The 14,430-nt window shown below is 42.2% G+C and overlaps 1 protein-coding gene across 2 annotated transcripts in view; it reads right to left on the bottom strand.

Moving 5' to 3' along the window:
• The window catches only part of abat (4-aminobutyrate aminotransferase), a 54,245-nt gene that overhangs the window by 8,954 nt on the left and 30,861 nt on the right, over positions 1 to 14,430 (bottom strand). For both annotated transcript variants that reach the window (XM_029508067.1, XM_029508068.1), the window contains 4 exons: positions 6,448 to 6,565; positions 2,679 to 2,728; positions 1,997 to 2,077; positions 1,822 to 1,914 (listed from right to left, as the gene is read on the bottom strand). In XM_029508067.1, coding sequence (XP_029363927.1) covers positions 1,822 to 1,914; positions 1,997 to 2,077; positions 2,679 to 2,728; positions 6,448 to 6,565 — 342 coding nt within the window. The remainder of the gene's footprint in view (positions 1 to 1,821; positions 1,915 to 1,996; positions 2,078 to 2,678; positions 2,729 to 6,447; positions 6,566 to 14,430) is intronic.

Here is a 14,430-nt window from a genome sequence, read left to right as displayed (position 1 = left end):
AAATTTGGTGACATCTACTCTTGGGTCCAGACTGACAAAGAGCTACATATTTCACAATGGAGGAGCATAGTATAATATTAGTATAACTAATATTATACTAATATAAGCATAGTATAATATTAAGAAAATACAAAAAAAGAAAAGACTCTGTTATGGCTTTAATTACTGAGACTGTAATATTAAATTGTGTGAAATTAATTTTTTCAATTTTTATTGTTATTTTATTCCTTGTTTGACTATTTTAATTTCATTATTATTTCAGCTGAAACCCCAGTGGAGCAGAGCGAACTTACAAATCAAAAAAATCACCAGGTTAACTTGCTCTCAAGATTCTAGCGCCCACATCAATGGGCTCATCAATGAATAGTTAAGCCATTTTCTGATTGGTCAGGAGGCGGTTTTATACACTTGCTTGACTCTTAAATCTGAATTTAACCTGGTATGGGGCTTAAAACGTTTCTGTATGACAGAGCTTATAGTGAAAAAGTTAAAGTCAATTTACTCTTTAGCTATGCTGCTATAGGCCTAGACCAGGGGTTGGCAACCTGTGGCTCCAGAGCCGCATGTTATTCTTCCATTCTTCTCCTGCAGCTCCCTGTGGCTTTGGAAGATAAATAATTCATATTTTATTCTAGTATGTTATTTTTTATGTAATTCTAAATTCAAAGATCATGGCGATCTTGTGTTATTAAAATAAAACATGTTTTGTTTTGTTTTTTTGGTGTCACACATGGTGTCACACGTGCGAAACCCGCAGGTTGACAGCTGGCTGCTTGCTCCATAGCACGTGATGACGACTATAAAAGGATGAGGGCTCACAGAATCAGATGGCAGTTTTGGTTTGGTGCAGGTGGATAATTCAAGTTCTGATTTTTATTTCAGAAATACGAGGAGGACTCAAATAGACTGAGTATTTTATTTGCAGGTAACCTCCTAACCCAGAGTTTTTTTGTTTTTTTTTAAGAGTTCAAAATTATTTTGGTGCCTGCAAAAATAAAATTTAACTTTTTTTGTTGCATTTATTTCATTTCATAAATGTAAAAAATTATATATCTTAGATGTCAAAATAGTTTTGTGGCTCCCAGAGATCTCTTTTCTGTGGAAAACGGGTCAGCATCATGTTCCTGCCTGCCCTTGTTTTGAATATACCCTCCTCCTGCTCTCATTTTCTACCTACTCTACCCAACTTTGTCCCCCTGTCTCTCTCTCTCTCTCTCTCTTTCTCTCTCACTCCCTCTCACTCGTCCTCTCTCAACCAAACCGGTCGAGGCAGATGGCCACCCCCCCCCGAGCCTGGTTCTGCCTCTTAAAGGAAGTTTTTCCTTTCCACTGTTGCCAAGTGCTCATCAGGGGATCTGTTGGGTCTCTTTAAATAATTTTAAAGAGTTTGGTCTAGACCTGCTCTATATGTAAAGTGCCTTGATGTAACTTTGTTCTAATTTGGCGCTGATTTACTGGCTCTTTACTACAGACACAGCGTCCATGTGGCTCTGCTCTGTAGTCATGTACTCTATGGGTATCCACTCACCTAGTATTAATATTAGCATTAGAGTGTTAACTAAAACTCTACTGAGTTTCTGTGTCTCTCTCCTGAGATGAAGCTTCAGGTAATGTGCTGTTTACACATAAGCACATAAGGTTGTTGACAAAAAAAGATGGCCAACTGGGTCAGGTCCATGTTACATCCTGATCAACAGCTGCTGATGATGCTCACTCTATTATGAAGAGATTTTCTGTTTGAGTTGGATTGATTGAGTTGCTCTGTTAAACTCTCAGACTGGAGAAGAATGAATGAAGTCCATGATTCTGTCAGTCACTCACCTTGTACCAGATAAACATGGCTTTGTAGGCATTTTCATTTGAGCAGGAGCCACAGGCCATGGTCTGAACCCGAGTCATCCCACTGGGGGCCACCTGAGAAGGTGCAAGGGGAAATCAGATCAATACCCCATCATCAACAATATCAATGCTATTTTAATTAACTTGTGTTACTAACTGAGAGAAGACTATCAGTGAGTGTGTCTGGAAAGGTCTCTGGTGGTAGGATCCCCAGAGCTGGTCTGTTCACAAATGTGCTCTGAGAGAGGAAGACACAAATACAGGAATTAATTTATAAACACACACACACACACACCAAATCTAATCAACACAGGTAAGCAGCCCTTTCCCTGTGGACTGTCTCTGGTCAGTGTTGCATGGTCCTGTGTGGTATAGACATGAGGAACCATGTCCTTATCATCTCCTTTCATATCATCTCCCCCTGAGAGCAATAGAGTAAAGATAGCTATCAATCAGTCAATAAATCAATCAATCAATCCATCTCATCTCAAATGTGCTGGAGACACTACTAAATCTCTAGCACTTAATACTTAATCTGACACCAATTCTTGCTTCCTCTTCAGATACATGTTACTTAGCAACTCAAGCAAAAATAAGTCTGAAGCTCAGTAACTGGATTCTATAATGCTGAGAGCAGGAATTAGGTGAGTGCATTTACAGTACAGTGTTACTTCATATCTCATTAGCTCTGTGTTGCTCCTGGTCTGTCTGAGTTAACACAACTCACAACTGGAACCAGCAGGTTCCAATCTGCTCAGAATGTATTACTGAACTAGAATAGTCCACTTAACTCAGAACCAGAAGGACACAAAGAACTCTCTCTGTAGCTGTTAACCTACCAGATTATTGGGGTTGGACATCAGTTTAAGCAGAGCAGGGTGGTTGTATCCTGAGGGAGGAAAGCAATAAGGATGAATTGAAACAGCATGTCCTATTAAATACGCCATAATAGCTGGAGAAAATCTTCTAATATTTGACTTCAACATGACACATATAAGACAATCTTCACAAAGGAAATGTAAGAATAATGCTGAATAAGCATTTGGAATATCTAAAACTGCACAGAAATGAACAATAACAACATCAAAACGTACATCAAAGTAGACCAACAGCAATCAGGTAAACACAACGAAAAGCTGCTGGATGGTGGTGAAAAGCAGTATGATTTGGTTCTGCTCGAGGTTTCTGCCTCTTAAAGGAAGTTTTTCCTTGTCACTGTCGCCAAGTACTCGCTCATCGGGGGAACTGTTGGGTCTCTTTAAATAATTTTATAAAGAGTTTGATCTAGAAACTGCTTGATATGTGAAGTGCCTTGACGTAACTTTGTTGTATGATTTGATGATGATGATGACGATGATTTGTATGATTTGGCACTATACTAATAAATCTGATTTGATTTGTTTTTGATTTGAGTGATATAATGCACTGTATACAATGTAGTATAACTGTATGATTTCCGGTAGCTGGTGGTGCTGTGTGTCACCTAGTCTGCTATCTCTGCGATTCACTTTGATTTATCAAACTTACACTTAGCCGAGAACTCAACCTCTGTTCCCTCGTAAACTGTATAGACGATTCTGTAGCTCCGGCAATCTAATGAAACAATTAGCAATGCCCTCTAGCGCTCTCCCTCCTTCTCCCTCTCCTGTCCTGTATGCTTCATGTCTAGTTCCTCCTCAGGCTCCTTTTATGATAGTACATCTTTGTCATAGAAGCAGGATGATGGCAGAAATGGAGGCGAGAATTAGTCTGCGCACTTTAGCTAGTTCAGCCTATGCTAGTGTAGCCAGCTGCCCCCCTGCTGTGTAGCCAGTACGGGCCTACCTAGACCAGCTCCTACAGCAGCTGAGAGAGTCCCCCCACCAGCTGGGATACAGTCAGGGCGGCTTGGTGACTGTCCGAGACAAGAGTCATATTTGTAGGCAGCAGCCCCCGGTTCACCACTAACCAGTTAGAGTTTCCAACAGGTTCCCCCCACTCAGCAACACACCCCCTGAAAAGCCCACTATAGTGATTGGTGGCTCTATTCTGAGGAATGTGAAGTTAGCGACACAAGTGGATCCCAGGGGCCAGAATAGGCATGATCCAATCTTACCTGAAATTGCTGGCTAAGGATAAACTTAAATATGGTATAATTATTATTCACATCAACAGTAACAACACCCGACTTGCCAGTCGCAGGTCACAAAAATAATTGTGGAATCAGTGCGATATTTCAGTTAACCCTAGACCAAAATCTGGTTGTAGGTCTTTTGAAAGCCTCACTCTTAGTCTTTCCCATCGAAACTGGAAAGGTGAAAAACCAGTTCTGTTAGTTACAGTATACCGTCCACCTGATCCGTACTCAGAATTCCTGTCAAAGTTTTCTGAGTTTATATCAGAGTTAGTACTCTGTAATGGGAGATTTCAATGTACATGTAGATGTAGAAAGTGACAGCCTTAGGTCTGGGTTTCTTTCCCTACTAGACTCAGTTGGCTTTTCCCAGCATGTGAATGAACCCACTCACTGCTTCAATCATATCCTTGTTTTTGTTTTAACATATGGCATTGAAATTGACAAGTTTGTGTACTTAAGTCCTGGTTTCTGTTTAGTCCTTGTCAGATCCTTGTTGTCTTCTGTGTTGTCTTCTGTGTTGTCTTCTGTCTCCTGTCTCCTGGTCATTTGTCCTCTGATCCATGTCCTCAGCCTCTGAGACGTTTTCTAGTTTTTGGGTTTTTTCATTAAAAATTTAATTTCTCACCTCAACCTGGTTCTGCGTGCTCCTGCATTTGGGTCCTCACTCCCGCACCCTGTGACAGTAGGTTCTGACCAAGTACGGACCCAGCGGAGCAATGCCTTTTCGAACAGAAGGTCTTTGACTTTGAAGTGGCAATACATGGCTTCATTTCCTCTCCCCCTCATCTGCAACCACAATATATGGACCAGATCACCAACTAACATAATTATTTCAAGGAAAAGCCGTGGGTGAGCCATTTTGTCCCACACTTGGACATCATACGCAAAAGACTCAGTAACTATCTCCAGTGCCATTTCCACCAGCCTGTTTTCGAGCCCGCCAACCCAGTGTCTGAAGAAGACCGGTCTCCTCCCCAACCCCTGAGACTCGGTTTTGTAGGTCTCCAACCCCCTTGTCCAGAGCCTGTTCCTGGCCGCAATCCTTTTTGGGGAACCCGTTTGGCCCGGGGAGGCCCTCGCTTGTTGAACCAAGACTTCAAGGCTTCAGGCCAGCCTGGTAGCCACCGGCCACCAGTCCAGCAGGCTTGCGACCGGCCACCAGTCAAGCAGGCTAGCCTACAGTGATCTCTTGTTCTGGCTGGGCCGCCGCCACCACAGCTGTCTCCTGCTCCTGTCCCGGCTGGACCACTGTCGCAGTCATCCCTTGCTCCTGTCCCAGCTGAGCCGCCGCCGCAGCCATCCCATGCTCCTGCCATCGCCTTCGCCTTTTCCTGTCTTGGCTGGGCCGCCGACTCCAGAGCTCGAGGCACTCCTCCTCCCGCAACCCCTCCGGCGTTGCCACCTCTGGAGCCCTGGCCCACCCTGAGGTGGGTGAGTTCCTGACTACAACACAACCCTTCTGTCTGTAGGCCTGGAGCCGTGATCACTGACTGATTAAATAATGTTCATCACACTGCACTATCCATCCTCATCAGTAACACTGGTTCAGTTCCAGTGTCATTTGCTGAATTTCATTCTCAACTCCTCTACTTCCTGTAACTCTTCAAGCTGTCATAACCAATAAAGCAAGCAAAAACAACAACATCAACAACTAAAAAAACATCTACACCTCAGGAGCAGAGGAAATTTGAGGTTCATTGCTCCATACACTCTTATTAACCTCTGAGAGTAACATTAGCTGAGAGGTTAGTGTTACCATCCCACAGCTTTCTGCCGTCCAAAAATACCCCTCCCCTACCCAATGCTGAGGTCGATCAAGTGTTCCCAGCTAAAGCATGACTTCATTTGGTTTGCAGTGGTGGATGATAAATGAAAGGGAAGCAACTGATGATGTGGTGAGGATGGTGATGGTTATTTGGTTATTTGGTCCCTCAGCACCACCTCCACCATCAGGAGACCCAGCTCCCAAATATCTCACCACAAGCTCTGCACAAAAAAGCTGACAGGTATTCGCTCCTCTGAGCATGATTGGGTGGGAGCAACATTGCCTGCCAATTCCCATTTCCCCATATATATTGAAGACAGTTGAAAAAAGTGGCTTCAGTTCAGTCTTCAGCAGAATCACTCACTACAGAGCATTGCGGAGTCATGTGACCCTTCCTGTCACACAGACACATACACACATGCTAATATTACCGGTGTTTGTATTTGTTGTAGTATTTAAATCTGACCCTGAACAGCCGTAGTTTCTGCTTCAGCTGATTTTCATGATTTGAATGTCCACATTGACAAACAAGCTGGATATATGGTTGACTCCAGAATCTAATGAGATCCATCAGAAAAGATGGTGATACTCCTTATGAAGAAAGTTGAGCATGTTCACACACACGATTGTTGACTGCAGATCCTAAAGTATCAACCATAGAGAGGATTATATTCATGTTGCCCACTCCTGCAGTCCAGGCAGTTGTGTGTGGATGTTAGCTACTGACCGATGGGGATGGAGGAGATCTGGGTGTAGACATCAAGCATGCGGTTGCCATCCACATCCACCAGGTAGTTTCCCCTGCTCTCCTCATAATTGCAGAAGAAGTTAATTGCTCCGACATTCTGGGAAGAGATAAGGTTTAATATCAAACAGCAGGAAGCAGATATACAATCCACATGACATGTGGCACACACGGTGAGAATAGAAGGCTGGTCACAGAGGCAGAGTAAAAGCTTGGTTTAGTTCTATTCATTCATTCATCTTCAACCACTTATTTGTTTCTGGGTCATGGGGGATGCTGTAGCCCATCCCAGCTCACACTGAGCAAGAATGGGGTACACCTTGGACAGGTTGCCAGTCTATCGCAGGGCCAACTCACAGAGAGGGACAACCTACAGTCAATTTAGAGTCCCCATTTAACCAAAACATGATGTTGTTGGACGGTGGGAGGAAACCATACACTGTGTAAAATGACACAAACCTATTTTTTCTCACTGTCTGAAATTCAATCAGAGTAAATTTCTCCTTTTATCGGTCAGTTGCGATTACCAAAATAATTTATATTTGCTAAATATTGCAATAATGAGAGAGGGAATATTTCAGTGAGGTGTTATTTATTAGTTTCTTCGAAGTCAGAAGTTTACACATTGTATGACTTGGGTCAAGCGTTTTGGGTGTCCTTCCACAAGGTTCTCCCAATAGTTTGCTGGAATTCTGACCCATGACTCCTGACAGAACTGGTGTAGCTGAGTCAGGTTTGTAGGCTGCTCATAATTTTTCTATGGGATCGAGATCAGGGCTTTGTGATGGCCACTCCAAAACACTGACTTTGTTTACCTTAAGCCACTTTGTGACTATTTTGGTGGTATGCTTAGGGTCACTGTCCATTTGGAAGACCATTTGCACCGAAGCTTCAACTTCCTGGCTGATGGCTTGAGATGGTGCTTCAATATTTCCAAATAATGTTTTTTCTTCATGATGCCATCTATATTATGAAGTGCACCAGTTCCTCCTGCAGCAAAACAGCCCCACAACATGATGCTGCCACCCCCATACTTAACAGTTGGGAAGGTGTTCTTAGGTTTACAAGTTTCCCCCTTATTTACGCCAACTGTAACGATGATCATTATGGCCAAACAGTTAGTTTCATCAGACCACATGACACGTCTCCAAAAATTAGGGTCTTTGTCCCTGGGTGGGGTTAGGGTTAGGGTTCTGGGCTTGATTTACACGTTTCGGACCAAAATACATTAATCTCTGAGACACAGAGCCCGTCTCCTTCCTGAGTGGTATGATGGGTGGACATTCCCATTTTGTTTATACTTGCAGATAATTGTTTGAACAGATGAACGTGGCACCTTCAAGCATCTGGAAATTGCACCCAAGGATGAACCAAACTTGTGGAACTCCACAATTCTCTTCCTGACACCTTGGCAGATTTTATAGATCTTAATATCAAACAAGGAAGCAGTGCATTTGAGGTGTGGCCTTAACCACAAGGGTGATGTCTGGGTGAGTTTGAGCCCATTCAATGTTTATCATTCAAAAAAAATAATAGTTGACTCTTTTTTGCTTCATATTTCATGACTTTTCGTAAAATGATGGATAAAATTGATTAAGCATAAAATTAAAATGATGACATATTTTCAATGAACTGAACACATATTGCTCGCATTGGTGTTCCTCTGAGGTCAATTTGACAACAAGCTGTTTTAGCTGTGTAAAACTTGTCTGTGTGTGACCCATGTGTCACTAACATCCCCACACCTGCAGGTGTAGAGTTCATACAAGACACTGGGGTGGGGAAACAATATTCTCATGAGAACTTTCCCGCACCATGGGCATGAATGTGTGTGTGTGTCCTACTGCTCACACCTGGACTGATATTTCCCGCACTGTGGAAGCCGAGTTATTCCCCCAAGGACATTGGCACTTCATGCAAAATAAGGGAGGAGCAAACATTTAAAAGCTTGCACAGCAGCCCTCTATCCAAATCATTCCTCATTGTGCTCCGTGTATACTGGATTCTGCACGCTCTCTCTCTCTCTCTCCATCTTGAAAATGGAGAGAGAAGCTTGACTGCAGGGATAAAGAACTGTTCCATGTTCTGACTATCTGACTGATGTTCTCATTATGATTTTCTGTTTCACAAATGGATGAATTTTCAAACATGTAAACCCCCTCACACACGCCCCCCCCCAAAAAAAAAAATAAAAAAAATCTCAAACTCTGCCACTGCTGGTCCCAAGCCCGGATAACAAAAGAGGAAGGGTGAGTGAGGCTTTATAGTGACTAACCACAAATATGTAAATGTGTTACAAAAAAAAGGAGATAAAAGTAAGTAAATAAATATGCTTATGAGAGGAAAGGGGGGGTCACCAACATCAGTTAATATGGTTCATTCCGTGAGAGTGAACCATATATACCATAGACACCATAGAGTGATTGTGCACCGCAAATTAGAAAAGATTTGGATGAAACATTTTCAAGGCACACTAATTCTAAAACTAAAAGTTTGACCTGATAGTGGCGCTGCAGAAAAGGTCATAGCATCATCAAAACAAATAGGGTTCATACTCTTTTCGTCATTAATGTTGTCAGTAAATTTGAGAAGATTTGGATGAAAACGTTTCAAGATAAATAAATTAGTTCCAGTCAGGATGTAGAGCCCATCATAGCACAGAAACAGAGCTGGTTAACCCTCCTATTGTCCTTGGGGTCAAATTGACCCCATTCAATGGTTACCATTAAAAAAATTGGGAGTTGACTTTATTGGCTTCATATTTCATGACTTTTCCTAATTTTAGGGGGACAACTAATGATGCAAAAATATCAGTGTTCCTCTGGGATCAATTTGACCCCAAGCTGTTCAAGCTGTGCAAAACATGTCTATGTGTGTAAAGTCACATCCCTACACCTGCAGGTGCAGGATTGATATTTTTTTAACTGATACGACAAAGGGGGAGGGAAAACATAATTCCAATGAGAACTTTGATTATTTTCATGGTGACTTTTGACTAATACTTTGTTGCATTACATGGGCTGTATCCATTCTGTCAATATATGCTGGGCAAACCTGCATCAAAATTTGGGCAGCATGTGATACACAGTCCAGCTATGTCTGCAATTTAGCTGGACTGTGAGGAAAATCCCTTGTGGAAACACCTGAAAAAAAGCAGGCAAGAGGGGTTGTACTTGACATGGCTAAAGGACATCCCACTCCCTGGTAAGGAACCCCAACATTTTGAACAGTGCAAATCACAGGCAGGTAATGTAGCAGGTGCCAGGTTTGTCCCACCCAAAAGGATTCAAAGATGAATATGACCTGTGCTCAATCCAAAAAATATGTCTAAAGGAAGCACTGTGGCATAACGACATAACGGTTAGACTGTTCCCTCATTTTTGTGGGTTTGAGTCCTTTCTCTATGGAGTTTGCATGTTCTCCCTATGCCTGCGCAGGGCTCCTCCAGGTACACAATCCAAAGACATGCATGTGTAGGCAAACCGGTGACTCTAAATTGTCTGTAGCTCCGATTGTGAGTGAGTGCTGGTTTGTCTCTGTATATCGCTATGTGTTGGCGCTGTGATAGACTGACAACCTGTCCAAGGTCTACCCTGCGCTGACCAGGACTTTGGCTGGGATTAGATCCACACATTATAAATAAAACCAGTTTAATGTTCTGACTTTACAACATCCTGCTAAAAGTTTGAAAATGTATTTGTTTGAACTGGGCAAATTTGACTCAGAACAAAATTTCAGCACACACCCAAGCTCCCCTTTCCTCACGCAAAAAAAGGGCAGAAAAACAACAAAATTAAATAAAAATATACAAATAAAACTCTGCCTCTATCAGTCCCAAACCAAGTATGAAAAAGGAGGGGTGAGTGAGACTTTATGGCGACGGACCACAAATATTTACCTAAAAAAGTAAATAAAAGCAATAGAAATAAGTAAATTAAAGGTCATGGGGTCACCAAAACCAATAGGATTCATCCTTTTCTGGTGGCTTGAAAAGATTTGGATGAAAAGTTTAAGATACATTCTAATGTGTCATTATGAAGGGACTCCTTACATATTCAAAGAATAAACAAGGAACCTAATACAAAAATCATTTTCCGGAGGTAGATGTCCTCGGCCAAGGATCAAATGTCTTATCGTTGAGGATAATAGGAGGAGTAAATCTCCGGTCCGGAAGGGGGGATGGAGATTCCCATCTCCCACAACCTTCAGACTTCAAACTGACTGTTGCCTCCAACAGAGATTTCCCAGATCTCTGCTAAGTGCCATCTTGGACCTTTATCTGAACCTGGCTTTCCCAAAACAATAAATTGCGGTCCGTGAAACAAATCAGCATAAACCTGCCTAACCCCCCAGAGAGGTACCCCTTCTCTGACCCTCCACTCGGGTTGGCCTGATAACATTATCAGGTAATGGATGTAAATCCACTCTGGAATGCATCCAGGCCAACAAGGGCACAAGGATTGATATCATAAGAAATTGGATATTCCGATCAAATAAGTGAATGCAAACATTCCGATCTGATTCCCCCCACGAGAACAAGAATTCACAACTGTTTGAACCATTTTTCTACAAGATAGTTTGGCAAAGATAGAATTTACAGCGGACAATGAACTATTCCAATTATGTAACAGCACCACCTGAATGATGAGCCACCGGAACCGATAGCATATTGTCTGAGCACCATCTATGTGCTTGGTTGTTGCGTATATGTTGCGTACTGTAAAAAGAAAAAGAAACTTCATACACAGTCCATAGTGGTGCAATTCTGATCTTCCACAGCCAGTCAAGACCTGCATGAAAATGTTCTTCTCTTTGTTCATTTGGTTGTGTTCTGTGATGTTGTGATCAACTAATAACCATTTAATTGTGTTTTACAGTGAATAAGATAAAACAATGTCCACTGAAGCAACCACAACAAGCAGAGAAAACTGTACTCATCAAAACAACACATTTCCCTTTGTTTGAGATATAATTTTAAACTTGTGTGAATGAAAGTTAAAATCCAAAAACCGCCCTTGTTATGCAGTGAAACTAGAGGGAGAAATTTGATTGGACCAAATTCGCGCCGACAACCAGACCATGCCCGTGGGTCGCTAAGGGCTAAGTTCCAACTTGAAGCCATGGCCGTATGCAACTGGAACAAGTTTGGCTGCGCTGCACTGCACTCAGCCTCCAGTGCCTCGAGTTGCCGTGGTAACCAGGGCTGCTTGTGCTGAGTGCAGCTCCAATCTGTTTTCATCAGGACAAAGAAGAATAATTTGGGCATTAACTTAATAACCAAGCTAATCACACAAAAGACCACATTGCCGCTGAAGAGGGACAAGCCAGATCGACAGCCACTTCAGTCAAGCACCAGTCTAGCTTGGGAAGCCACAACGAAGGGCCTCAATGCAGCCGCTCCTGTCAGACATCTCCAGGCATCTGGCCTTTCTTCGTGGCCAGGTGAATCGCCAACCCAAAGTAAAGTTTGCACTTATCTGCTCTCCCAGCTGGTTGTTCTGAATGGTGCAAGGCATGGCTACTAGACAATGCTAAGCCAAATATTAGTTTTAAAAGCTCTCCTTCCTCAGAAAAATACTAATACTAATACTAAAATTAAACTAAAATACTAATATTTGACGAACAACCTTCCGCTCATTTGCCCAAGTTCTCAGGTTAGTCACCAGCTGCTTGATTATCATTGTCATATCATGTCATTCAATTTACATATCTGAGATCCCCTGTATGGTTTCATTTATGCTTTGATCTGCACCTGTATATAATAAGCACGTCTTGATTCATCCCTTATTAATTAATAAAAACCCCAAAGAATTTAAGCCATTGTTACACTCCTTCCTTCAGTAATTTGTTTTAATTTGTCAATCCACAGTAAAGAACATCCCTTCCAGATCGAGACTTGATAAGAGGCAAGAATATACACAATCCTAGGCACAACATAACAATAGCTCCTCTTCATACACTGTAGCCACTTATGGAGTCCCACAGGGTTCGGTACTTGGAGCAATCCTCACTCTTTATCTGCTTCCTTTAGGCAACATTATCAGAAAACACAGCATCAATTTCCACTGTTATACAGATGAGACTCAGCTGTATTTATCAATGAAGCCAAATAAAGTGAATCAGATAGTCAGACTGCAGACATGTCTTGAAGACATAAAAGTCTGAATGACCCATAATTTTTTACTTCTAAATTCAGACAAAACTGAAATTATTATACTCACCCCTAAGCACCTCAGAGAAACCCTATCTAATCATCTAATCAGTCTGGAAGGCATTACTTTGGCTTCCAGCTACACTGTAAAAAATCTTGGAGTAACTTTTGACCAGGACGTCCTTTGTCCTCCACATAAAACAAGTCAGTCGGGCAGCTTTCTTCCACCTGAGAAACATTAGGAAAATCAGAAACATCCTCTCTCAAGAGGATGCAGAAAAGCTAGTCCATGCATTTGTTAATTCTAGGCTGGACTACTGTAACTCCTTATTATCTGGATGTCCAAACAAATTCCTTCAGTTGATTCAGAATGCTGCTGCACGAATATTAACAGGAACTAGAAAAAGAGACCACATCTCTCCTGTTTCAGCTGTTCTTCATTAGCTGCTGGTAAAATCCAGACTAGAATTTAAAATCCTTCTGTTAACATATAAAGCTCTTAATGGCCAAGTTCCATCACATCTCAGAGAGCTCATAGTTCCTTACTGTCCGAGTAGGCCAGTCTGCTCTCTGGATGGAGGTTTACTTGTGGTTCCCGGAGTCTCCAAGAGTAAATCAGGGGGGACATTTTTCAGTTATTACACTCTTCTATGGTACCAACTTCCAGTATCGGTCCGGGGGGCGGACTCTTTAGTAACTTTCAAGACCAGGCTTAAAACTTTCCTGTATGACAGAGCGTACAGTTAAAAAGTCCTCTACTCTTTAGGTATGCTGCTATAGGCCTAGGCTGCTGGGGGAGTCTCTCCCCCTTGCATGCTTCTCCTAAATGCCTGTTTCTCCTAGTTCCTGTCTTCTCTATCCCCATCCTCACCCTGCAGGTGATGAATCATCACTACCCCCATGTTCCTGCACCGCCTGCTGCTCCCATATTTTCATGAATCCCATACAGCATAATTTCTATGAACTTCATGCATCATCATGTTCCTACCTGCACCTGTTTTGAATATCCCCTCCTTCTGCTCTCATTCTCTCCCTACTCTGCCAAACTTTGCCTCCCCCCATACCTCTCTCTCTCCCCCCCTCCCCCTCTCTGGCAGCGTGCATTTGCATACATCAAATCAATTAGCTTGTTCTTCCTTGTAGGGGAGTCAACAAACTGGTGGAAGGCAGCCAGAATTGAGTCCAGTGAAACGTGTTTAAAAACTCTAATTTCTAAACTCTTTACAACATTTATTTACATTGAAATATTAATGGGCTACTTCTGTTTTCCTGTCCTGTTTTATTATTTCAACATTTCAATCACATTTATTATTGTGGCTATTTTTGACTTTTCAACGGCTTTACAGCAGGGAACTGATTTCTTTGAAGAGACTGATTTAAGATTGGCTCTTCAGGCATTTCTGATGCAACTATCTACAAAACAGGAAATGTTTCTTTCAATAAGACGTCATGAAGAGCCACACTGTGACTTTAAATCTGACAAACCAGGAACATGAACATTATAGGACAAAAATGCATTAAACCTACCTAGAATGGTTGATAAGTCAAAGCAACATCTGTGACTGTGGCTGAGGAAGTAGAGTAGGTTGTCCACTAGGCAACTGATATTTCTTTTCAGATTTATAATGAGCCAAAATTATTTTTGATTTATAAAATGACGTGATTTTGTTTGTTTGCACCAAGACCCATAAAAATAGCACTTTGGGATTGATTTTTCTCGGCTAATACTTCAGCAGTGTCTGCAGTGTCCTGGGGGCATGGCCCCGATGGGAGGACACCACAAACTGGGTGATAAGATGGGCAGACATCTGGCA

This window comes from Echeneis naucrates, chromosome 8 (assembly GCF_900963305.1).
Source record: "Echeneis naucrates chromosome 8, fEcheNa1.1, whole genome shotgun sequence".
NCBI classification, from domain to species: domain Eukaryota; kingdom Metazoa; phylum Chordata; class Actinopteri; order Carangiformes; family Echeneidae; genus Echeneis; species Echeneis naucrates.
The sequence above is the reverse complement of the archived record's forward strand: the minus strand, read 5'-3'. Positions and strand labels throughout refer to the sequence as shown.